Source organism: Anabrus simplex, chromosome 4 (assembly GCF_040414725.1).
Source record: "Anabrus simplex isolate iqAnaSimp1 chromosome 4, ASM4041472v1, whole genome shotgun sequence".
Taxonomy (NCBI): Eukaryota; Metazoa; Arthropoda; class Insecta; order Orthoptera; family Tettigoniidae; genus Anabrus; species Anabrus simplex.
Genome location: NC_090268.1, coordinates 423,286,892 through 423,313,899, shown reverse-complemented (window position 1 = coordinate 423,313,899; position 27,008 = coordinate 423,286,892). Strand labels below are relative to the sequence as shown.

Below are 27,008 nucleotides of genomic sequence, written 5' to 3'. Positions count from 1 at the left end.
GTGTTTTCATCCATTTAGTATTAGTATCATTATTATTTATGATCACATTGTTTGTGAGGTTATGTCATGAAACGTGCTGTATATTTATATGAATTTAGTTAATATAAAAACCTGTAATTAATAGTATATACAGTAATTTATTACCTGTATAGGGGAGAGTCCTACAGTACCGGCCGGCTTGCAGAACCGGCCAATGCTGGTTCTCATTTTAGGTGCTATATGGCAGTAGCTTATAGGTAGCATATGAAGGATGCAACATTCCCGCTTGTCATAATTTGGGGGTTTCGTTTAACGTTGTGTGAGATGTGAATGTTGAACGTTGGCCGGCTTACGATCAGGCGCAAAAAGTTATTTTCAAGCCCCAGTTACTCCATTTCTAGGTAAGCTGTTAATTTTGTTTTTACGTATATATTATATACATTCTTTGAGGATGCTATACCTGGTAAGAGTTTCACGACATCGTCTATTAAACAATATACAGTAGGGGAAGTTCCTTCATGTGAGTTTTGTACAGTACCGGCCAACCATATATCTTCCAGTACCGGCCAATTGGATTTTTAAAGAAATAAAATTAAGATGTACAATATAATAGGTTAGGATCCACCTTTCAATACTCCGTAATAAGATGGTAAGAAGTAGTTACAACCTGTTTAATGGGACCGGTTTCAACACATTTTAAGTGTCATCATCAGCCAATTTTCGAAGATCTTAAAACAACTAGCACATTGAATACAGGCAAAAAATTAACAATGTATCATAACGTAGCAATTCAGTAAATGTTCAAAACACAATAATCACAGTCAAGAGAGTAAACAGAACATCACTATCTTGCGCCGAAAACAAATATAGCTGAAGTTCATAAGCAGGTCAAATATTCGCTTATGTAAAGTCGTTGCTAGGCAGGTCTTGTAGGCATTTGTTTTTCCGGCCGAAGAGCAAAAGGTGACGTGAATGAAGTCTTAGGAAAACAGTATAGGATTTAATTTCGTCAAATTTCAAAGTGGATATATAGGTTTTATAAAATAATTTAAAACGTTAAAAAAGAATAAAGCCAAATAAAAATATATTTAAAAAAATAGGGAGAAATAATGAAAGAAATACGAGGTTCAACTCGAAACAACTTGCCGTAGTAATTGATAAAGAAATGATAAATAGAGAAAGGGGGGACGTTAATTAGAGGGTGGTGATGGTGGTGGTGGTGGTGGTGGTGGTGGTTATTGTTATTAGAGGAAATATAATTTCCTCTAATAACAATAACCACCACCACCACCACCACCACCACCATCACCACCCTCTAATTAACGTCCCCCCTTTCTCTATTTATCATTTCTTTATCAATTACTACGGCAAGTTGTTTCGAGTTGAACCTCGTATTTCTTTCATTATTTCTCCCTATTTTTTTAAATATATTTTTATTTGGCTTTATTCTTTTTTAACGTTTTAAATTATTTTATAAAACCTATATATCCACTTTGAAATTTGACGAAATTAAATCCTATACTGTTTTCCTAAGACTTCATTCACGTCACCTTTTGCTCTTCGGCCGGAAAAACAAATGCCTACAAGACCTGCCTAGCAACGACTTTACATAAGCGAATATTTGACCTGCTTATGAACTTCAGCTATATTTGTTTTCGGCGCAAGATAGTGATGTTCTGTTTACTCTCTTGACTGTGATTATTGTGTTTTGAACATTTACTGAATTGCTACGTTATGATACATTGTTAATTTTTTGCCTGTATTCAATGTGCTAGTTGTTTTAAGATCTTCGAAAATTGGCTGATGATGACACTTAAAATGTGTTGAAACCGGTCCCATTAAACAGGTTGTAACTACTTCTTACCATCTTATTACGGAGTATTGAAAGGTGGATCCTAACCTATTATATTGTACATCTTATTTCTCTATTCAATACGGAACAATAATGAAGTTTTTAACTTGAAATAAAATTATATCCACTTCTTATCACTTTACAGTGTGAAATGACCGAGAAAAGGGGTATAATAAAATGAAAGTGTACCGAGGATGCAATGAAGATGGCACTGAACTAAATTATTTCTAACAAAATGACTGCAAGGCAGGCTGCTGAGACTTTTTTTTGCGCCAAGAAGTACGTTAGGAGATCGTCTGAGAGCACTTACAGTTGGTGTGGCTGTGGATCTAACTCCTCAAATGGGACGAATTAAAAAATCCTTTGATTACGACATGCAAAATCACTTGGTTACTTATATAAGATCTAGATAATCTTCATGTCCCTGAGCAGGAAAATAGCTTTTACTGCCTGAAAGCAGTTTTATTATGATTATGTAAATACTAATGAAATGGAAGAAAACACATTATGCATTATGTGTTGTGAGTCATTGGATCAAGAATGGGTGCAGTGTACCAGACGCAAAAACTGGGCGCATGTTAGATGTGTAGACCAAGGGAATATTTTGTATTTTACTTGTAATTATTGCAAAAATTAAACCAGACTTGAAGTTAGTCGATGTCAGTTCCAATAATTATGTGTTGTCGAGTTCATTCTGTATTTGTTTGATGTTAGTAATTTATTAGACATAGATATCTTAGAATATGGTAACTGGCCGGTACTGGAAGAAGATTTTTGCAGTCCTTGGAAATTAAGCTTTGTTGTATTTTTAAATATTATAAACTTTTGGTAAGATTTTATGGAAATCACACCCTGATCTTGCAAAAGCATTGAATGAAGCACAAGATCTCATACCGTACAGCATTTTATTTTTTATAAGGGAAAACGTTAAGGTGGCTGGTACTGCAGGACTCTCCCCTATATGATGTATATTCCACAGTAACATTGTGCAACATATTGTAATATCCAGAATAACACTAGGTAAGATGAGAACTATGGAGAACATTCCTTCCAATTGTAACTATGTGTTAAGCACTCTAGAATTTACTAAAAGATATGCTGTGACATATCCTTCTAGAAGCTTGGCCAGGCAACATATATAAGGAAGCAGTCTTGATGGTGGAGTTATAGTTTAACAGATGTTGTACTTGTGAACTCATGTTGTGTTTAGGCCGACATGCTAATGTAAGCAGTCAGCAGTCAACTGTTTCAAGTTTGCAATCTCCATGTGCTTCGTGATAGGTAGTTGTTAAAAATGTTGGTTTGCTGATGTGTGACAAATGTTTAACAGTTTGTAAATAAAATTATGTGTATGCAATTTGACAGCATTTTGTGTGCGTATTTGTGAATACATCAATGCCTTATCAATCATGGCCAGCAAGCAGGCATTTATTTCCATGGCAAACTGTAATTGACTTTTACCAATAACTTGCCCTTGAGACTGTGATCAGGAAGCATCAAATGAATGTATGAATGTCAGTTTCACTACCATATTTAGCTTCAATATTTGACTGTAGCATTGACATTCTGGTGTCCCACACAAAATAAATCCTTAACTAAAAATAGTTTCTCCTTGATTCTCTTTTATTCAACCCCACTGCTATGCAGCCTGATGTTTGGTAAACTAACTTGATGTGCATTGTACTGGGTTCCAGCCATGCATTTAATTGTGTTCACATCAATGCATTCAAGTTCAAATGCAAATTGTTGCATAAATTAATTTATGATAAAATAAATACCAGTAACCATAATTATGAAAAAGGTAGTGCTGAAGATATTAAAGAGCTGTTAATTTTCTAATGTAAATGCAGGCCTTTTGACCCCACCTAGATTTGGAGAGGGAATATTATCTGGAAATCAGGACTGTATCATTTGAGAAATCAAATAAAAACTGATCACTGTTAATATATTTTACAATCTTTAATCAATAATAGTCTAAATCTTTTTACAAACATGTTTAGTACACTGTCAACCCATTCATATTTACAATTTGTTTTGTATACATCAGAAACTATAAACAAAAATAACAATATATGAATACATTTCCATGTTATTGCACAGATTATAGCAGTAATATCAATGTTAATACACCCAAAACCCTGAGAGTTTCAAACAGTGTTTTGTTTTGAGTACAAACAGAACACAGCCAATCTCATGTTTGTTCACTGAGTAATCACATCACATCAAATAAGTCAGTTTTAATAATAAACTATTGGCTGCAAATTATATTCAGGTCTACTTTGGTAACTCTGGCCGATCATTCTGAAAAGGCATTTTCTTTTGCTCATCAGTATAACTTCTGGGATGCTACCTTAAGCATAGTTGATTCCACATTTACTTTGAAAAGTAATATTTAATTATTATATTTAATACATGGCCTATGTACCGTACTAATTTATAGCTCAAAGACTGTGTTTTTAAGAAAAGAAGTGAGATGTTGAGGCAAGAAATTGAGAGGGGCAGAGGAAGGGGAATTAATTGCAGGATCAAAAGTTTTACAAAATCTACAGATGAATATCCATTATGGCAAACTGTTAAGATGAACCGAGTCAAACTTACAACATGTTACTTTGTAGGAAATTTTGAGACTGCAAAGGAAATTACGATCTAGAATAGAGAAATACTACATGAAATTCCTTATTAGTTTGGACAGCTTATTAATTTAAGCAATGAGAAACACTCCTTAATTGGTAATGAAACATAAAAGTATTAATGGTGATCATTTAAAAAACTAATAAGAAACTAAAATAGACATGAAATTAATGACAGAGAAATACAAAGTCATACACAGTAAATTAAAATCTTTGGAGAAATAAACAATGTAGATGCTTTGTTTCCTTATGAATCATGGGTTCGATTTTTATACTAAAACATCATGTGGTATCTTGAAATGTGGTTAAATCCAAAAATTAGTCAGAGTGGGCAAAGAAAATTTCATATACTACAAACTGTTGATAATGGAGAAGGGAAAGTTTAAAAATTTCAATAGGCAAATAACCATCTTCAGACCCAGCAGAGTTAATTGTAATATTTGTTATAAAATAATCCAATGAAGATTACTTTCTATATTGTTATTTACATTAAACATACTCATATTTGTAATTAACAATTTGATGAGGTATTTTGTAAACAATATTAGAAGTGATTTCCCTGGATCTAAGGTTGATTGTTTTACTGATGTGTATAAAACCCCTTTTTCTCCCCTTAACATTATGCTATGGCCTCTATTCCAGATGTTTATAATTTTTAATTGTGTCATTTATTTCATCTCTCATGCTATTTTGTATCTTTGATTTTAGTTTCTTGTCATTTTATTAAAACACACAACATTACTAACTTTATGTTTTATACCATTTAATAGGAGTATTTACACTGTTTAAATTGAAAGGTCTGATGCCAGAGTGAACTGACTGTATATTTAACATTTTCCATTATTAGCCTATCTTTTTAATTAATTCTGAAGAATGAAGAAAACTACAATTTGAAAATTTTCTATATTCATATATCACTGGTACATTATTCTTGTTACCTTCAAGTTCACAGAGATGTCTGGGCTCCTTATATTTTGCAATTCTGTATTTATAAAGGTAACAGATAAATTCCAATTTTATACCCGGTTCACTTTGGCATGAGACCCTCCAAATTATCACCTGTTCAAAATGAATCTGGAAATTTATCATGTGTTAATCAACTGCAATGTCCAAGTTAATTCACTACAAAAGCTCCTTAAACAAATCTGATGATGGAATGGTACTAACTCATGGGGATCACTGCAAGTACAGTAAAACCTCATTAATCTAGACTAATTGGGGTTCTAGGTTGTCCGAATTAATGAAAGTCCAGTTTAAACAAAAATAACTTTTGAAATAAACCAAGGTACTGTACATATTTAAACAATTTATTCAGTAAAAAGGAATGTGTACAGTACAGTATTTTAAATTTAAGAAATATAATGGTTATTTAGTATTTTTAATTGTTTACTCAACAGCAGGAAAAGGTACAGTAATGGACATTCCTTATTAGTATTATAATTTAATTACAGTCAACCAAAACAATTACTTCAATGTAAACTACTGTATGAGTCATTTTTTACTTTTCAACACCAAATGTCAACATTTACTTATGCAAAATTTTAGTTATTTGAAATCATGTAACCCTCCTTCGTTTTGGTTAATGCAAGTTTTATACGGCACCACACCTCGACACTTAGCCAACATTTGGAAGTGTTTCCAGCTATCCATGGAGGACACTCATGAAATAGTTACAATAGATCTCCGAGGTTCCATTAGCCTCCTGAGGCATCACATATTCAGTGCATAATGTTGTTACAGACAAGCACTTTCAAAATTATGTAATTTCTGTGTTTATACCTTTGTAACATCTCTATCATCCAGCACTGCGGGCAACGTGTCCACCTGTCTCCTGGCGGCCCTAAGTTCGATTCCCGGGCGGGACAGGGTTTTTAATTGTAACGATTAATATCCCTGGCCTGGGGACTAGGTGTTTGTGACGTCCTTAATTTTCCTTTCCTCACACACAACATTCCACACTATTGCCATTCCAATTACATGCAGTTTCATACAACATGGTGCCAGTAGAGGCAAAAGATTGACATGGGTCGACGCCCCGAATAAATAGCATTTTAAAAAAAGTCTATCACATGTGATCCGTATTACCTTGTCATTCATGGCAACCTATTAATACAGGAGGATGGTTTTTGTTTTTTTATATAATAAACCTGTATTTACTTTCTGATGATATAGTGAAAGAAAATACGTGACAGCTTGTTGGACACCATGAAACTCAAGAGAACTCTCAGATTTGAAGCAGATGCACAACAGCCCATTGAAGTCGATGAAGGAAAAAAGAGGATATATTCACTAACCATTCCATAATTACCTCAATAAGTACAACCTTGAGGACATCGAGGTCATAGGGCTCATGCATAGTGCAAGGGGCACCATTCCTGAACTACTGGTCACCTACTTACGAAGCTTTGGTGTGCCGAATGAGACCACTGTGAGGTGGGACATACAAACATTGAAAGCCTCGACAGCAATCTTGAGGCATCACCTCTACCCTCTATCCACTTAGTTACGTCAATTAAAGTAATTATTTACCTGCTGCTTCTTTGTTTTCTCCACATTATCCATAGAATGATTGTTTTTTATTCAGTATTGTAATTAGATTAGGTACTAAATTTATATTTTATGATGTTCTTTATTGGTTTGGCAACCTCAATCATTTGAGGAATAATAATAATAATAATAATATATAGTGATTGTAAAAATTTCACTATCGTCTGATAATATTAAATGAAATATGTTGTTTGAGAGCTTTCAACCCACCTCTGTACAGCTATAGTCAATTGATAAGGGCAGCTGTGTAGAGGGTGGTTGAAAGTGATCCAACAAGGTAATTCATTTACTGTTATCAGACAGTAGGAAAATCAGTATAATTCCATGAAATTTGTAAAGTATAATGAAATGATGCACCAGAACATTATATCGAGCTGCTTTAATTCTGACGGCAGCAGTGAGTCAAAGAAAAGTGAAACAGAATGCAGTATACAGGGTGTATCCCATGTATGAGCAAATGCACCATTGACAATTTTGAATAATTTGCTGGGTTGATGAGTCATTCACAGAAAGTATTTTTATGCCTGTTATTGCCTGGATTATACATTTATCACTCCCTTGGCTAAATGGTTAGCACGCTGACTTTTAACTCTATATGTTGTATAGACCCTCTTTTCTTCCATAGCCACCGACCTCTATACGTTGTATAGACCCTCTTTTCTTCCGTAGCCGCCGACCTCTATACGTTGTATTGACCCTCTTTTCTTCCGTAGCCGCCAACCTCTATACGTGGTATACACCCATACATGGCTTCGCATTTACGGCTATAGCGCGAAGAGTTTTGGAGTTATGGATTTGCAAATTGTTTCATTTCCAAGAAGAAACGTTGGGGTTTATCAGTGTTGTGACTGTTGTAAAATAAGAATTGAAGATCGTTAAACTGTAGTTGTTTCTGCGAGGGTAAGTATTTGTCAAATAAGTCTGAGCACTTGTAATCTCTGCCTGTTTGCTTCATTCTTTCCCACGTAATAAAATAAAGAAATGATGATCGGAGAAGTTTGTATTTTCACGTGATGTTCTTTGCTCTACTTGTACGTTGAGGGTGCGAATAATTTATTGTATTGTCTTTATTTCTCTGCTTGTAATATTTTCGTAACTCTCCACGAGCGCTCTGTGTAGCATCAGTTAGTGCTGCTTTCTGTCATACGATACGAGAACCAGTTGTTCATGGTATATATCTCGCTTGAAAGACGATGTCTCGACCTTTTATCTGAAATATGTATCGAGTTGGTTTGTTTTGTCATGAATGTTATTCCTCTCATTCAGTTTCGTCCTGCAGCAGCTTCATCAGGCCGTGTGACGCGCCGCGCTCAGCCGTGGTTTGACTGACAGTAATGTGCTTGAAATATTGTATAATTCAGACGAAAGTTTAGTCGGAAGTAGTAGTGACAGTATAAGCAGCAGTGATAATGAAATAAATGATGCGGCTGTGGCGTATGCAGTGATAAATGATGAGAGTGACGATGAGGAGGAACCAGCACTTGGAAATTTCGTGTAGGAGACTATTGATAATTATACATGTCAAAGGGAAGTTTTCAACAGTGAATTTGGATTCCTAAATTGCCTAATAATATCCAGACAAGTCACAGGGACAAACACTGAGCAGTTAGGCCTATCTTATCGGGTTCAGCTGGAGGAAGGTTTGTTTACAAAATAAGCTCGCTCGGACGAGGAACGAAATATTCAAGGCCGGCGCGCATCAGATAATACAGTTCCAAGGTTGCAGGAAAGACATTTTATCATGAAATTATCACCCAAGGGTGAGAAATACAAACCTCAGAGACGTTGTATCGTGTGTTCAAAACACGGCAAAATGACAAAGTCGGTGTACTGCTGCCAGGAGTGTGACGTGGGTCTCTGTCTAGAAGAGTGCTTCGAACTCTATCACATGAAACTAAATTACTAAGGTAATATGAAACAATTATGCCATTATATGCATGTACATAGTTCTGTCATAAGGAATTCAAAATTTCATAAATATCGGGCTACTCTTATACTCGTAGTAACGCTTTAAGTGAATCAAGGTATTTCAGTCGAGCGTAGTTGAAATCTCACCCGGCCGCGGGGTAGGAAGCTCCTAAAATGGCTGCGACGCTGAGGGGTTAATACTCTTATTATTAAAGATCATTGGAAAAAAATACGTATGAAAGAATTTCAAAGAATTTCAAAGTGAGAATTTATCATAGTTCAGTGGCAATTGTCAGTGAGAAAGGGGTGAAATTTCTTAACAAATGTTTAAATTGTTTAGCTCTTAAATTTGACTGGATGATGTTTATGTGAGTTACCCAGTGTTGTTCTGTCTTAAGAGCAGATGGAACTGCACTAAAAATTACATAACATAATAAAGACTAGTTAAATGCATAACATACATTTACTGGCATTAACCAGAGATAAAATTAATGTACTGCCAAATATATAGACAAGACATTTAAAAGAGACCCAATACATTCATAAGACTAAACAGGTTGTAATAGTAATAAAAATAAGAATGATAATAATATCTATAGTCTGCAATAAACATGTGGGGTCAACTTTGGCTCCTTTCTCTAAAAGGAATATTGTTCATTTGGCACTGTTAATAGTTGAATTAGTATTTCATAGCTGTTATTGCTACAAAAATATATATATATATCCAAATAGATTTCATAGCTGTTTTTGCTGATAAAAAAGAAGGCAATATCCAAACAACATTGCAAATAACACAAATAAATAAAACAGATTTTGTATTCCAAAGAAGCCTCTGACATATGAACACGTAATTAATTAAACATTTTAACAGAAATGTTTTATCAGTTCAGTCTCTCCTTCACTAACACATGTGGGAGTAATGTAAAAGGCACTTGATACACCTAACTAACTGGTTGAGCAACTTTGTGGGACGAAGAATTCCCAGGATTGAACACAATAGGACGATAACCTTTGTTGTTGCGAACAAACGGCTGGAGTGATGTGAAGCCAAACCTGCTATGGCCATCGCCAGTGGGAGATGAGTGCTCCTGCAATAAAAAGAGTTACCTGTAAGTTTCTCCATATAAAGATCAGATTGTATTTCTCCTTTCAGAAGATTTTGATGGAATGACATAAACAGGACAACACAGTATCTCTGTTCATCATGAAAAGGATCATTTTGTTTCACAAAAAAACTGTCCATATCTATATCTTACAAAAACATCACGTTGATTTGTGACACTCAGCATATACTGCACTTAATCGTGCAATTTTTACTACTTTCTTTTAGCATTTCTTAACCTCAACTCGCGTAATTTTTCCAATTTCCTGGAATTTATTAACCTCAAAATATGTGTGTGGGGGGAATCAATCAATCAATCAATCAATCAATCAATCAATCAATCAATCAATCAATCAATCAATCAATCAATCAATCACTACTGATCCGCATTCCTAGGCTTTTCTTAAATGATTGCAAAGAAACTGGAAATTTATTGAACATCTCCCTTGGCAAGTTATTCCAATTCCTAACTCCCCTTCCTATAAATTAATATTTGCCCCAATTTGTCCTCTTGAATTCAAACTTTCAAATTCCAAATTCCAAATTTATATTTCAACCTATAACTACTGATGGATACCTACTTTTTTAAATTTTATTTTATAGTCCATCTGCAATCTCTGGCATTCCTTGTTTGAAGAGAAAGGTTGTTCCCCTTCAAGAATCTACACAGCCACTTTCTGCTTGGTTTGAACAGCAAGATTCCCATATTATTTTTCTTTGCAAAACTTGAGTGCCTTTAATTATTTTGTGCAAAACTGAATAGTCATTATTTCTTAATACAGTTGTGTATTTTAACAGTTCTTTTCTTTTTCAATTGCTGGGCTGAGTGGTTCAGACGGTTGAGGAGCTGGCCTTCTGACCCCAACCTGGCAGGTTCGATCCTCGCTCAGTCTGGTGGTATTTCAAGGTGCTCAAATACATCAACCTCGTGTCGGCATATTTATTGGCATGTAAAAGAACTCCTGCGGGACAAAATTCCAGCACCTTGGTGCCTCCGAAAACCATAGAAGTCATTAGTGGGACGTAAAGCAAACAACTTTTCCTTTTTTTTTCAATTTCTGGACACAGGCCTGATTTTCATCCCTAAAATAATAAAAGCCATTTTCTAGGAATGCTGTAACTGTTCTTTTAGTTCATGCCAGTAGCACAGGGGCCAGCCCTCTAGTGTAGGGATAGCATGTGTACCTCTTACCCAGAGACCTTGAATTGATTCCCAGCCAGTCCAAGGATTTTAATTCTAGACCGAGGTTCTCTCAGCCCCGTGAGATGAACTGAGAGTTATGTGACATGAGAGGCAGCACACCCAATGATGGAAGCCAAGTAATATAGCTGAGGATCTCTTTGCACCGACCATGTGACACTATCTGGATGAGCAGCAGTTGCCTGAGCAGGCCAAGGGCCTCAATAGCATATATGCACCATGAGTTTGTTTGTTTTGTTTTCAACATGAGGTAACTGTGAAGAAATATTTAAACCTGTACAATTTTTTTTTTTTACTTCATCCATCTACTCTCCAAGGTTGGATTTTCCCATGGCCTCAGAGAGAGATTCCACCTCTACCACCTCAAGGGCAGTGTCCTGGATTGTGAGATATTTGGTCGGGGATAAAATTGTAGATGATGACCAGTACCTCACCCAGGTGGCCTTACCTGCTATGCTGAACAGGGGTCTTATTAGGGGATGGAAATATTGGAAGGGATAGACAAGGAAGAAGGAAGGAAGCGGCCATGGCCTTAAGTTGGGACCAGCCCAGGATTTGCCTGGAAAAGAATTAGGGGAAAACACAGAAAACCACTTTGAGGATGGCTGAGGTGGGAATCGAACCCCTCTATTCAGCTGACCTCCCGAGGCTGAGTGGATCCTGTTACAGTCCTCGTACCAATTTTTTAATTCCTGGCAGAGCCGGCAATATAACCCAGGCTTTCAGGGGTGGCAGCTAATCACACTAACCACTACACCACAGAAGTGGACTATCATCTACATATCTTTTCAGTCTGTCAAACACATAGCAAATACAATGTAAATTAAAACACTAAAAGCATATCTGTAAAACACACACTAACATACAAAGAATGACATGTTTCGTTCTACAAGAACATCCTCAGATTCTATCAAATCACTTAAAATAAGCTTATATATGTACAGTATTGTTTACGTAGCGTAAACTTGTCAATGATAGAGAGATGAGTGATAACATGAAACAGTAATGACAAAAAATAAATTATATACAATTATAATATAGTGAAAAACTTACGTATTTATCTAGACTGCCGATGTTAAGTCTGTTGTCACCAAACACTATTTCAGGACTGTCCTGAAACACATATAGCTATCTCGATCGGAAGCCACATATTTGTATCTTCATGATGATCATGGTGTCAGGACTGTCCTGAAATAGTGTTTGGTGACAACAGACTTAACATCGGCAGTCTAGATAAATACGTAAGTTTTTCACTATATTATAATTGTATATAATTTATTTTTTGTCATTACTGTTTCATGTTATCACTCATCTCTCTATCATTGACAAGTTTACGCTACGTAAACAATACTGTACATATATAAGCTTATTTTAAGTGATTTGATAGAATCTGAGGATGTTCTTGTAGAAAGAAACATGTCATTCTTTGTATGTTAGTGTGTGTTTTACAGATATGCTTTTAGTGTTTTAATTTACATTGTATTTGCTATGTGTTTGACAGACTGAAAAGCCTTTGCTACATTTAACTAAGTCAACACTGGAAAACATGGCTTCATTTTTAACAAATCTACATATCTATAACAACCCATCCTGCCGAAATAGAAAGTGAATATGCATCATAGTATATTGCATTAAAAAATGTGCATTTATCACTTAACAAAGAAAATGAACAAGAAAGACATTCTTGAATGTCACAGGACAGAGAGTGACTTCACAAAGGGAAAGGGAGTCCTCTTTCTTCAAATAAACTTTGCAGATTAGAGTATATCACACTAATTATTACACCACAGAGGCGGACTAAATCTGTAAATCAATGGGACAAAATCTGAATGTCAACAGTCTCTATGTGGCATCATTCAATAACTGTATTATTACAGTTTTTGTGAAATACTAGTACATATTTTTATTATTCAGGAAACTTAACCGACAGAAATTACCAGTGTTTCACCCCAATGCGGCATGGGCTCATCAGTTGAATACCGCACCTTCCCAAGACAGTGGCTGGCAAGCACGCTGGTAGTGACACCACTGCAAGATATACATGTGATAAGCACAATGCATGCTATATTGCCCCCCCAGGCTAGCAGGACCAAAAATATGGCTTCCTTAGCTATCTCGATCGGAAGCCACATATTTGTATGTTGATATAATTGTGATCTGTACTCTAAAGAGCACTCTTACACTGACTACTACTTCTTACTGTTGAAGATATACCATCGATATCTTTAATTGTCATATGATATAATCTTCATGATGATCATGGTGTCATCTTCAAGTTTTTTACTACACACTTATTTTAACGTGTTCTCTTCCATTTGGATGTTTCTGTGTATTTCAATGTTTTATTGTGCCAATTTTCAAATATACAGTATGTAGCTGATGATGGTCCAAGTTGGTTGAAATTAGTACTATAATATAACTAATATGGAAATATGGTCATATTTATCATTTGCCTTTGTACTGAATAGGTGGACCCATTTCACCCTATCAAGTATATCTTTTCTTGTTCCAGTCTACTATCAATGTAACTCTTTTATCTTTTGCTAGATAAACCAAATGACGAGGATTGTCAATAAATAGAACTCCTTACCTGAGGCAAAAATCCACCATTGATTTTAACTTCTTCCTCACTCACTAACGATGTAATTTCCTGCTGCTCCCCAGGGACCGAGTCATCTGGTAAGTTGGAGGATGGACTGGAGGGTTCCCTGACAGGACTCACCGATCTGAAAGATTTATGAACTATGATATAATATTTTGAAACTCTAATCAAGTTAATAAATTCAATATTAAGTATGACATTAAAAATAGGTTTTGAATCTGCTTTCTATGTTTTTATATTCATTATAAATTTCCTAATAGATTTTATCTGAAATTGTAGTCTTGTTTACAGCTTCCACAGAGGTAGCTTGATTTTATTTTCATATTTAACAAATTTCTTTTGAACACATATCTACAGTTGTAGTTCTTAAACTATTTAAAATCATTTTCATCAGTTCCTTCTAAAAGCACCTATTAGATGATACCCACACCAGGACTACTTGATACGAGAACTGGAAAATATCCAAAGGAAAGCAGCACGATTTGTTCTGCGTGATTTTTGATAAAGGAGTAGTGTTACAAAAATGTTGAAAACTTCAGGCTGGGAAGATGTAGGAGTAAGGAGACGAGATGCTGGACTATGTTAGAGTTGTCAGTGGAGAGATGGCTCGGAATAACAAGCTTGAGCAGGGCTTTTAAAAGTAGGAAAGTTTGAATTCAAGAGGAAAAACTGAGGCAAATATTCATTTATAGGACGAGGAGTAAAGGACTGGAATATATTATCAAGGGAAATATTCAATAAATTTCTAAGTTCTTTGAAAACATTTTTTAAAAAGCTAGAAAAACAATTGATAAGGAATCTGCCACCTGGGTGACAGCTCTAAATGGAGACCATTAATGACTGTTTGATAGATGAGCCGCCATGGTGATTTAAGAACAGATATCTTGGCAGTAAAATAATAGCTGAAGGAAAAAGTAAAAGATATACCAGTGATATCTCTTATTGTTACTTTTGTGTCCTCTCCAATATAAACCAAGTGAAAATGATGCCAACCACATAAGCCAAGCCAAAGCAGTCTTCAATAAGAAACTCTTTTCACACCCAAAAATATTGGTTAGGTTAAATATGTTGAATATACTACAGTGTTGAAGTAAAATCTGTACCCTTGGCGTGGATGAAAGAAGACAGATTGCACTGTTTCAGACGTGGGGCTACTGAAGAATGTTAAAGACTTCATGGGTGCATTGGAAAAGTATGGGGTCCATGCCGAAAGATTTTAGCAGTGTCTAAACCATGAATCCTTGGACAATGACATTGCTTTCATTCAAAAGAGGTTGTTTCTTCATCCCTAGAACCTTTGCCTGAGGCACACAAATGCCCCTCCACTCAGACAAGGACCAGCGAGTTGAAAGACACACATTTGTGAATCAGATATTGTACTAGATGGACCTCTTGCAGCGTAATTTCTGTATAATGATCAACTATGATTATTTTAAAAATGACTGAGTGCCCAACAATACCACTCATCATTGTTATGTGTTTTTGGTGAGTCTGCCCCTTTTAGAGCCACAGTTAGTAATTGGTACCGCTAATTTTCCGGAGGACAGGGGTCTCTTGAAGACGAGCCTTGCCCACCAATGGCAATGACCCAAGAAAATCCTGATGCTGTAAGGAAGATGGTCGGAAAAGATCCTCAAATCACGTTTTCAACAATAGAAAAAATCCTTAATATTGTGTCAAATAAAACACAAACCATACCTCATGAATATTAGTCTCAAGAAGCGATGTGACCTTATGGTGCTCCATTCTCTGAGAAAGGGCCAAAAGGACTGTAGGGTGGATTGATATCATTTTATGTTGGAGAGATTTGATGGAGGATAGTCCATGGGCATCTATAACATTATTTCATAATAATTCCAAAACCAAGAGGTGCTTTCCATATATGGACACACCTGCAAAAGTCAGAAGAAGTCGCAGTTCTGCAAAGAAAATGGTTGCTACTTTCTTCACTAAAATGGGACATCTGATCGGTGTGACCATGGATGCCAAGTGGCATATGAATGAATGTCTGCCCAAAGTCATCACCACTTGGAATCCTAAATATCCAAGATCAAAGCCGGGACATCGTCTGTTCCACTACGACAATGCTTCGGCCAACAGGGCTGCAAGGACAAATTTTCAAGTTATGTAACAGCACTGGAAATTTCCAGCTACCTGGTAAGTAACACACACATTCCAGAACATTCAGGAGATCCCGCAGTGCTTACATTACCCAGAGAGGGGTATCGAGTGGAGATTCATCTCCGGTATGCAGTTATCAGACTGTGCCTCTTATAATGGGCTTCTGATAAGTTCACCTGCATACACCCCAGCGTCAGTGGGTAGGGTTTGACACATCCCACTCTGATGAGTCTAGTGTCAGACCTAAGACGAAATGCTGGTTAATAGAGCAAACGCCTGAAAAGCCTTACATCTGATCTGTTTTTGACATGCTCTATTGGTGAAAAATATCTAATTCCCTCCATGGGAATTTAGAATTTTCCATTCAGAATTGCTAGGCGGGCAATAATTCCATTGTGGAGATTTATCTCCTGTATGCAGTTATCAGACTGTGCCTCTTATAATAGGCTTCTGATAAGTTCACCTGCAACTGCGTCTGGCGATCCCGTGCCTGCTCCACCACCTACGTCTTTCAGCTGTGTTCTTCGTGGCGTTGACCTGCTATTGCCGAACACGACCTCTTGCACGATCTTCACCAGGCAGGAGTTCCGGTACGACGCGTCTTCCGCATCCTCAACGCTCAAGGCCCGACGTATATGGTTCGCCTTCAGCTGCCCACCAATGAAGACGTCCACCACCTGCTTACTGATGGCGTTCATCTTCACCGGTGAACCTATCGTGTGGAGCCTTCTCGTTCCCCTCCCTGCACCGTCCGCTCTCCTCCCCACCCCACCCTTTCTCGCTTACTCCCTCCACCGCCACCCACCCAACCGCCGCCTCCTTCCAGCCTCCCGCCTCTCTCTATCCTGGAAATTCTCCGTCTCTTTGCCACTTCCATCACTAACGTCACCACCAACCTCTATTATCTCCTTCTCCAATCCTACCCGTGTCCTTCTCCCTATACCTTCCCCCCCACCACCCTCCCCGTCCCTCCACACTCAAAGTAAATACTATTGTACATATTCACTGTAACAATCTCTTTCTGTAATGCGTGCCCGAGATACGTTACTCTTAATAAAATTCTCCTCTCCTTTCCCTCTTGTGTTTGCGGGGGTTTGCCTGCGCAGGGTTCTTTGGGGGGCTTCGCCCTGGGTCCCGGCTTGTTGTGATGGTGCCCTTACGCCAGATTCCTTAACTTTTTTCCTTTTCCAGTGTGTACGACACACACCTAAGTTTTAAGTTTCTACCTCTTCTATTTTTCCCGCTCTACGGCCTAAGAGCTCCTAAGTAGAGCTGATGGCCCGCCCCTCCTCGCTTGAGGAGAGGAATGAAATAACTTGTTTACGTTATGTTATGTTCACCTGCATACACCCCAGCGTCAGTGGGTAGGGTTTGACACATCCCACTCTGATGAGTCTGGTGTCAGACCTAAGACGAAACGCTGGTTAATAGGGCAAAAGCCTTACATCTGATCTGTTTTTCAGTCAACTCAACAAAGAATATACCGAATGAGTTGGTGAGCTGGCTGTGCGGTTATGGTCGTGCAGTTGTGAGCTTGCACTTGGGAGATAGTGGGTTCAAACCCTACTGTCGGTAGCCCTGAAGATTGCTTTCTGTGGTTTCCATTTTCACTCCAGTAAAAGCTGCGGCTGTACCTTAATTAAGGCCACAGCTGCTTTCTTCCCACTGCTAGCTCTTTCTAGTCCAATGTCGCCATAAGACCTATCTGTGTTGGTGTAACATAAAGCAAATTGTAACTGACAAAGAATACTGCAATGTATTCAAAACATCAACAAGCTGTATGGGATGTACAGAAAACAACAACATGATTCAACCTGGAAGAAGAACTAGATAAGATATGATGGTGATTGGTTTACTTCAAAATATTCTCATATGATATTCCACTGCAACTTTGACCTCACCATTGATTTATAACTTACTTCCTTAACACTTCATGTGGTAACAAGCATACTACTTGTCAAAGCCACACAATTTTTATAGCTACAGATTCTTGGAAGATGTCTCTTAAATATAGACACAGTGTGGTTCTTATAATGCTGACACAGTAATAGCATTGCCAACTCGATTTTTTGTTAATCTTAAAGATTTGTTTACCAACTGAAGCTGAAGTGCAAGCATGCCATGCAAAGTGTTAGTAGCAAAGCAGTGGTCATCTTCATCATGCACGACTTTCACAGAGCTGTTCTCTAGATCAAAACAAAGAAAGCAAAGGCATTTGAAAATATTTCATGAATATCTGTTAAGATAATAATAATAATAATAATAATAATAATAATAATAATGTCATTGCACAGCTGGTGCAGCCCTTGTATGGCAGACCCTCCGACGAGTGTGAGTGGCATCTACCATGTATGGGAAACTACATGTTATTGTGGTGCAGGATAGTGTTTTGTGTGGTATTTGACTTGCAGACATGTTGCGAACAGCACAAACACCCGGTTCCCGAGTCAAGGGAATTAACCACTTGGGATTTAAGTCCCCAATCCAGTCAGAAATCAAACCCGGGGCCTCTGAACCAAAGGCCACTATGATGACCATCCAACCAAGAAGCTGGACATAGATTTGGCTAACAATTTGACAATATACTTCTGTCACACAAGTATTTTCAGGTAAAATTCTTACAAATTTTATTCTGAAAAAAAATTTAACTCGTAACCTCCACAGAAAAATAATTGTTTAAATGACATTAGCAATCTCAACAAAATAAAATATAATGTACTCTAACATGACAGGTCAACTGGGTGATAAATGAAAACACAAATAGAAGCGTTTAATACTCAGGCAACAATTTATTCTACTGCTATTACCTACACACTAACACAGCCATCACAGTCCACAGCTTACACACTAAACAATTTCACAGTCATGCAAATTATGTACTGTTTGTCTCAATAAGCCACTGGCATTCATTTGTCAGTCGTATGCTCCAAAGACATGACATAACACTCATGAAACGCACACACTAACCCAACTTCACTATACACAGACTGGAGAGACAGTTTGCTGACTTTGTTTGGCATATATAGGCAAGCTTAGTGGTTCGAAATTATTCCAGAGAGTGGATGCATCTGGAACACACTTGGTTCAGCCCTCTAATGGCTTCGAGGCTGACACTGTCCTTTCTGAATGGTGGACGGTGCAAGCGGCAGGCCAATAGTTTGGCTCACAGACTATCTCACTCCTTCGACTTCAAACCAAAATGGCAGACATCCCTCAACAATAATTTATTGGAAAATTTTGAAGTGAATTAAACAAAATTATAGAGCTATTTTCATTACACTCATTATGCATCCAAAAAAAGGAACTAAAGGACCCATGGTACAAACACAGTTCTTTAATTTTTAAATTTAATCAGTTTACCCTCCAGGTTGATTTTCCCTCGGACTCAGCGAGGGATCCCACCTCTACCACCTCAAGGGCAGTGTCCTGGAGCGTGGGACATTTGGTCGGGGATACAACTGGGAAGGCAGATGAGTGCCTCGCCCAAGTTGCCTCACCTGCTATTCTGAACAGGGGCCTTGTGGGTGATGGGAAGATTGGAAGGGATAGACAAGGAAGAGGGAAGGAAGCGGCCATGGCCTTTCATGTTAGGTAACATCCCGGCATTTGCCTGAAAAAGAAGTGGGAAACCACGGAAAACCACTTTGAGGATGGATGTGGTGGGAATCGAACCCCTCTCTACTCAGTTGACCTCCTAAGTCTGAGTAGACCACGTTCCAGTCCTCGTACTACTTTTTCAAATTTCTTAGCAGAGCCGCAAATCGAACCCAGGCCTCTGAAGGTGGCAGCTAATCACACTAACCACTACACTACAGAGGCGGATACAGTTCTTTAAAACAATATGTAATAACTCCTGCCATAAGCAATCTCATTTGCACTAGTGGCCTGCAAATCAGAAGAACTACTAGCTGATGCTTAACTGTCTAAATCTCTCATGGTTCTCACGTCCATAACTTTTTCTTCATAGCCATCAACATGAGCTTAAAATGTTACATTCAATAAATGTTGAGCAGAAAGGCACAGATCTTTTCCATCTACCTAAAATCGGAGCCTCAAGTTCAAATGAAATTATGCTTTTCTCTCTCATGAGTGTACTGGGAATACCATCTTTATTCCCACTCACATAAATATGTCTATACAATTTGCTGTGAATGGAAGAGCAAACCACCTCCTTGACTGATCAGGTTGGCTGAGACATCACAGTGTGTTACCGCACTTGTGTGCTGCATAATGTACGGAGTGTGATTATTTTTCTCAAAAGGATCATGAGATGCATCTAGTCAGCAAGACATTGAGAAGTTCTTGAGAATCTCATGACATGCACTCTCCTTCCCCATCTCTATGAAATAAAGTGAGAGGGAAAGTGCAAACATGGAATTTCTTCCACCAATGTTCTTGTGCTCCCAACATGCAATGTTAATGAAGGCCACTATATTAGTAAACAAGCCACAAACCTGTGTTGTAGCACCTAGAAGCTGTCTCCTTTGTGATGTTGGTTTGTTGACTAGAGAATTAACGAAAAGCTAGGGCAACTTTACTTCCTGCATGAACATACAATCCCAGGTTAGATGATATATGTGCACTATAACATTCACAGTGTTAGTCAACTTTCAGCACCATATACCTCCCTTGATCTGGCTGAACTGAGGAGTGGAAGTCAAAAATAGTGATCAGGAAACTTCAGTAAATTTAAAAGTTCAATCTGGCCAAACAAATCTAATCCAGAGAGTATTTCCAACATTTTTTCACAGAAAACACCACAATTGTAGCTGATGAGAAGACCTTGGATTGTTCCTCATTGATATACATAGGCCTAAAAACAAAGTTATATGTGGTCAAAATTGGTGGTTTCATGAAGCCACGTATTTTCCCCTGTTCTACATATTAAGCTTTGGAATAACAACTTGTAAAAAAAAAAAATAGTAAAATAATTTTTTCAACAAGAGTTTGTTATTTAAAGCTATACCGGTATTCAACAACAGCCCAACTGACAGAGAGTTGGTCATGTGGTTAGGGGTATGCAGCTGTGTATTTGCATTCAGGAGATAGTAGGTTCGAACCCCACAGTCGGCAACCCTGAAGATGGTTTTTCTATGGTTTCCCATTTTCACACCAGGTAAATGCTGGGGCTGTGTCTTAATTAAAGCCACGGCTGCTTCCTTCCCACTCCTAGCTCTTTCCTATCCCATCGTCACCACATGATCAATCTGTGTCAGTGTGACATAAAGCAACTTGTAAGAAAAAAAAGGGGGGAGGGGGCGGTAGTGGTATACAATAAAATTATTAGTCACTACACTGGGTTCCAGAAATGCTTGGATTCAATTCCAAACCTGTCTGCAGTGTTCATAATGAATAAGGGCTTATGATTCTTTTGACAGGAATGTGTTTGTCAGGTGGAGACATTAAGCCTTGAGCAGTCCCCTTGGTGTCATTTAATAGGAGTAAGCTATGTGCCAACGCTGGGTTTCACCCTCTCCCTACCTCAACCTCATCTGACGTTCAGACACGCAGATCGCCTATGGGCGTCAAAGTGAAAGACCTGAATCAGGCGAGCTGAACATGTCCTCAGACACTCCAGGTGCAATACTGCATATGATAAATAAATAAACAAATAAATAAGTAATTATTCAATTATTAAGATGGACATTTATTTTTACACTAGTAATTTTTGATTGGCCTCTGAAGCTGTAATAAACTAATACAACAACAAAAAAATCGTCCCACTCTGGAAGTATTTGAAGTTGTTAAGTGATACTAGGTGGTATACCTCCCACAGGAACATAATAATCAGAAATTTTAAAGTAAATATGTTTGGAGAAAGTTTACAAAACTAGTTCTGACATTCATGCCAGTAAAATATTTCACAGTAATTGTGCATGTGAAAAATATTGTGCTCCAAGTCACCTGTAATTCAGCTGTGGATATAGGAGTTTCCCAATTTCACAATGGATGGGAAAAATAAATATTATGACACGCAACAAAGAGATGAATTTAAGTGAAACTATTACACTCTGCATAAAATGGGAATCATGTTGACCTCAATAGGTTATTCAGAATTCAATATCACTTGCATCAGGCCAAAATATTTTTACATTAAAACTGACTACAGCAGAAACACTTTCCCATTTGGGAGGCACTGTAATATTAGGCATGTAAGTGCCTGTATGAAACTTTTAATTTTAAAATATAAAAATACCATTCATTTGTAGTAACACAACAAAAAAAAAATGTTTTTTTTATAAAGAAGTCTGTAAAGGTATATTTCAAGGAACATTCTATTATTAATATTACTTTAAGTATACCACTTGCTTCTGGAGGATAAAATTCTCTGTGTTACATCTTAAATTATTATATTTCAACTACTGTTAAATATAATGAGAATTTTGACAGCCTGTTTTCCCATTTTTATAATCAATATTCATTGACACAGATACAATTTTATTTCAGGTACTGGTACTTGAATTATGATTTTTAGAATCTAGAAATTCGAGGTCTATTTGTGAGTCTCATAGTATTTTGTGAAGTGATAAATATTTCAAGTTTAGTAATTAAAAATGTTGTTCTTCAACCTCAAAATTAATACCTTACAAGAAATAGACAGTACATTTTGGCTGCAACAATACTGTAATATGGCCTACACAGTACAGACCTTTCTCTTAGGGCCATTTGTGTTTACATTCAGATTAACACCTTGGTGATCAAGACCCACAAATACTGCACGGTAGGTGATACTCTGTTAAAATCCTTCCCCTGTCATGGGGAATAAGTAGTATACTTTCTTACTGAACACATGGGTTTCTCTAACCAAAGACACAACCTAAACCTGACAATAATTCAATCTCATATTAGTCGAAGGCAAGACAACCGCTGATTTTGTAATTTACTTTATGGCTGAGAGTTAGCATTATCGAAGGGTACAGAAAGGTCCACCTATTCAATACCATTAGTTTAATATAGTGTCCTATATCACTGGTACTAGTTTCGACCCTACATACATTGGGTCATCTTCAGCCATGATCTAATTGGAAACATATTTTACATACAACCGATAATAAAGAATATAATTTAATATGTCTTAATTTAAAATCTAAGTCTAAAACATTGATTAAGACTGACTACACATTTAAAATTTAAACCAAAATGACACATCAAAACTGCTGTAGTTGGTGTTGAAAAATGTCATCGTTCTTATAGTAACCAACCGAATTTAAATTTAATTTATAAATCAAATGGCTCCAACTATACAGATAAAGAACACCAACTCCCAGATCGACTCAAGAACATTTGGTTACTATAAGAACGACGACATTGTTCAACACCAACTGCAACAGTTTTGATGCGTCATTTTGGTTTAAATTTTAAAAGTGTAGTCAGTCTTAATCAATGTTTTAGTCTTAGATTTTAAATTAAGGTATACTAAATTATATTCTTTGTTATTGGTTATTATTGGCTATCCGGCAAGAGCTGGATAAGGGGAAATGATGATGATGATTATGATTATTATTATTGGTTGTATGTAAATATGTTTCCACTTAGATCATGGCTAAAGATGACCCAATGTATGTAGGGTCAAAACTAGAACCAGTGATATAAGACACAATATTAAACTAATGGTATTGAATATATGGACCTTTCTCTACCCTTTGATAGTAATCAATTGTCAATACGGACCATAATGAAATTCATAACTTATGGGAGTTAGCATATTAACGAGTTCTGAATTTCAAGTATTAGTTTATCTAATATTTGATTATTATTCCTATTCTGGTATTAAGTTTATAATTCTATTTAATTCATTTTTTAAAATGATTTCAATGAAATTTTTTTTCCATGAATGTGTTAAGGGGACTTGATTATCCAATTTTTTTCTCAAAACAACAAACACCGTCACCATCATCACCTGCCATGGGGAGGTCTGGCTGGCAAGAAGAGACCTGAACCAATTCTCTCTATGACAAGCTACAAAGAATGAAGTGCTTCCTGGAGGCTATCCTTTATACCAGCACCTATATAAAATACTGAAGCTCATATATTTCAATAAAACACAAATCACAATATACATAACTAGGGCCCGAACGTTTATGACCTAAAAATGTATTAAAACATAACAATAAATATGAATTAAAAGTTTATTGGTCACATTTTTAAAAATCTTTAATGTTTATATTAACATTATATTGAAAATATACTTTTCAAATCTAGAATATTCAATAACAATAAATAGGTAATTACATTCATTTTATTATTATATTTTGAATTTATTTAATTACTCAGAGGTAACTCGCAACTTTGCACAAAATGAAATATTGTGTAATCTAACATACATTTTAACATAAAAAGTTGGCGTGAATTAAAATCTGACTAAGGTCAGGTATGGTATTATTAGGCCCTATTATTATTATTATGGAGGAATATCACACAATGTGCATACATGAAATAAAAATAAATTTTACACACATGAAACCTACTACTGAGATGCATTTAGGGCAGTCGCCCAGGTGGCAGATTCCATATCTGTTGTTTTCCTAGCCTTTTCTTAAATGATTGCACAGAAATTGGAAATTTATTGAACATCTCCCTTGGTAAGTTATTCCAGTCCCTAACACCCCTTCCTATAAACGAATATTTGCCCAAATTTGTCCACTTGAATTCCAACTTTATCTTCATATTGTGATCATTCCTACTTTAAAACACACCGCTCAAACTTATTCGTCCATTGATGTCATTCCATGCCATCTCTCCATTGACAGCTCGGAACATACCAATTAAATACAAAGTATGTTATAAGTGTTATTTTTAATATCCACCTATTCAATACAAAGAGATCTAGTAAATTAGGAATTAAATCTTATCATAAAAAGTTACAAAGGACATGTTTCACCCATTTTAAGGGCATCATCAACCTCAAAATCAAACCTGAAAGGTGAATAATCAGGATTTTGATTCTTCTTACAAGTTGTAAAAAAAGGTATGAATGTAGGTGTTTGTCAAACATAAAATCATTAGAATGTCCTTGGTTAAAATCGTAGTATCAAGCTGCATGTCACAAGATTACACTCTCCAGAGCGCTGAGTCAATGCGCTCAAAACCTGTTGAGGTTGGGCGAAACATGTCCCTTGTAACTTTTTATGATAAGATTTAAATCTTAATTTACTAGATCTCTTTGTATTGAACAGGTGGATATTAAAAATAACACTTGTTACATACTTTGAATTTACGTAACTTCAATACGGACTTAACATGAGAATTAGTCTAGTAGCTCGTCTCCTTTCTCCCAAGTCTTCCCAGCCCAAACATTACAACATTTTTGTAACGCTACTCTTTTGTCGGAAATCGCCCAGAACAAATCAGGCTGCTTTCTTTTTTGGATTTTATCCAGTACTTGAATCAAGTAATCCTGGTGAGGGTCCCATATACTGGAACCATACTCTAGTTGGGGTCTTACCAGAGACTTATAAGCCCTCTCCTTTACATCCTTACTACAACCCCTAAATACCCTCATAACCATGTGCAGAGATCTGTACCCTTTATTTACAATCATATTTATGTGATTACCCCAAAGAAGATCTTTCCTTATATTAACACCTAGGTACTTACAATGATCCTCAAAAGGAACTTTCACCCCATCAACGCAGTAATTAAAACTTAGAGGACTTTTCCCATTTGTGAAACTCACAACCTGACTTTTAACCCCGTTTATCAAACATACCATTGCCTGCTGTCCATCTCACAACATTATCGAGGTCATTTTGCAGTTGCTCACCATCATGTGACTTATTTATTACTCTGTACAGAATAACATAATCTGCAAAAATCCTTATATCTGATTCCACTTCTTTACACATATCATTGATATATATACCGTATATAAGAAAACATAAACGTCCAATAATACTGCCTTGAGGAATTCCCCTCTTAATTATTACAAGGGCAGATAAAGCTTTGCCTACTCCAATTCTCTGAGTTCTATTTCCTAGAAACAGAGCCACCATTCAGTCACTCATTTGTCAAGTCCAATTGCACTCATTTTTGCCAGTTGTCTCCCATGATCTACCCTATCAAATGCCTTAGATAGGTTAATTGCGATACAGTCCATTTGACCCCCCCCCGAATCCAGGATATCTGCTATATCCTGCTGGAATCCTACAAGTTGAGCTTCAGTGGAATAACCTTTCCTAAACCCAAACTGCCTTCTATTAAACCAGTTATTAATTTTGCAAACATGTCTAATATAATCAGAAAGAATGCCTTCCCAAAGCTTACATGCAATTCATGTCAAACTGACTGGCCTGTAATTTTCAGCTTTATGTCTATCACACTTTCCTTTATACACAGGGGCTACTATAGCAACTTTCCATTCATTTGGTATAGCTCCTTCATACAAACAATAATAAAATAAGTACTTCAGATATGGTACTATATCCCAACTCATTGTCTTTAATATATCCCCTGAAACCTTATCAATTCCAGTTGCTTTTCTAGTTTTTAACTTTTTTATCTTACTATTAAAGTCATTGTTGTCATAGGGAAATTTTAATACATCTTTAGTATTAGTCACCTCCTCTATCTGGTCCATTATCCTTGTAACCAACAATCTTTACATACTGTTGATTGAATACTTCTGCCTTTTGAAGATCCTCGCATACACAACCCCCTTGTTCATTAATGATTCCTGGAATATCCTTCTTGGCACCTGTTTCTGCCTTAAAGTACCTACACAAACACTTCCATTTTTCACTAAAATTTGTATGACCGCCAATTATGCTTGCCATCATGTTATCCTTAGCTGACTTCTTTGCTAGATTCAATTTCCTAGTAAGGTAAGGGTGTATTCTTCCTGAAGGCAGGTCCAAAACTCCGCAGAGGTGTGCCCGAGTCATAGCTTACATACGGTAGGGTGGCCAGTTCCTTTCTGCTCCTCCATTCCCTTACTCCACCAACAACGCGTGGCAACCCATCCAAATCTTGACCACGCCCAATGTTGCTTAACTCTGGAGATCTCACGGGAGCTGGTGTTTCAACACAATTATGGCCGTTGGCAATTTCCTAGTAAGTTCCTTCAATTT

The 27,008-nt window shown here is 36.8% G+C and overlaps 1 protein-coding gene across 1 annotated transcript in view; it reads right to left on the bottom strand.

Moving 5' to 3' along the window:
- Positions 1-3,775: 3,775 nt before the first annotated feature.
- The window catches only part of LOC136872059 (uncharacterized), a 492,909-nt gene continuing 469,676 nt past the window's right edge, over positions 3,776-27,008 (bottom strand). Inside the window, exons 13-14 of the mRNA XM_067145916.2 lie at positions 13,810-13,945; positions 3,776-10,004 (exon numbers count right to left, since the gene is read on the bottom strand). Coding sequence (XP_067002017.2) covers positions 9,858-10,004; positions 13,810-13,945 — 283 coding nt within the window. The 3' untranslated portion in view covers positions 3,776-9,857. The remainder of the gene's footprint in view (positions 10,005-13,809; positions 13,946-27,008) is intronic.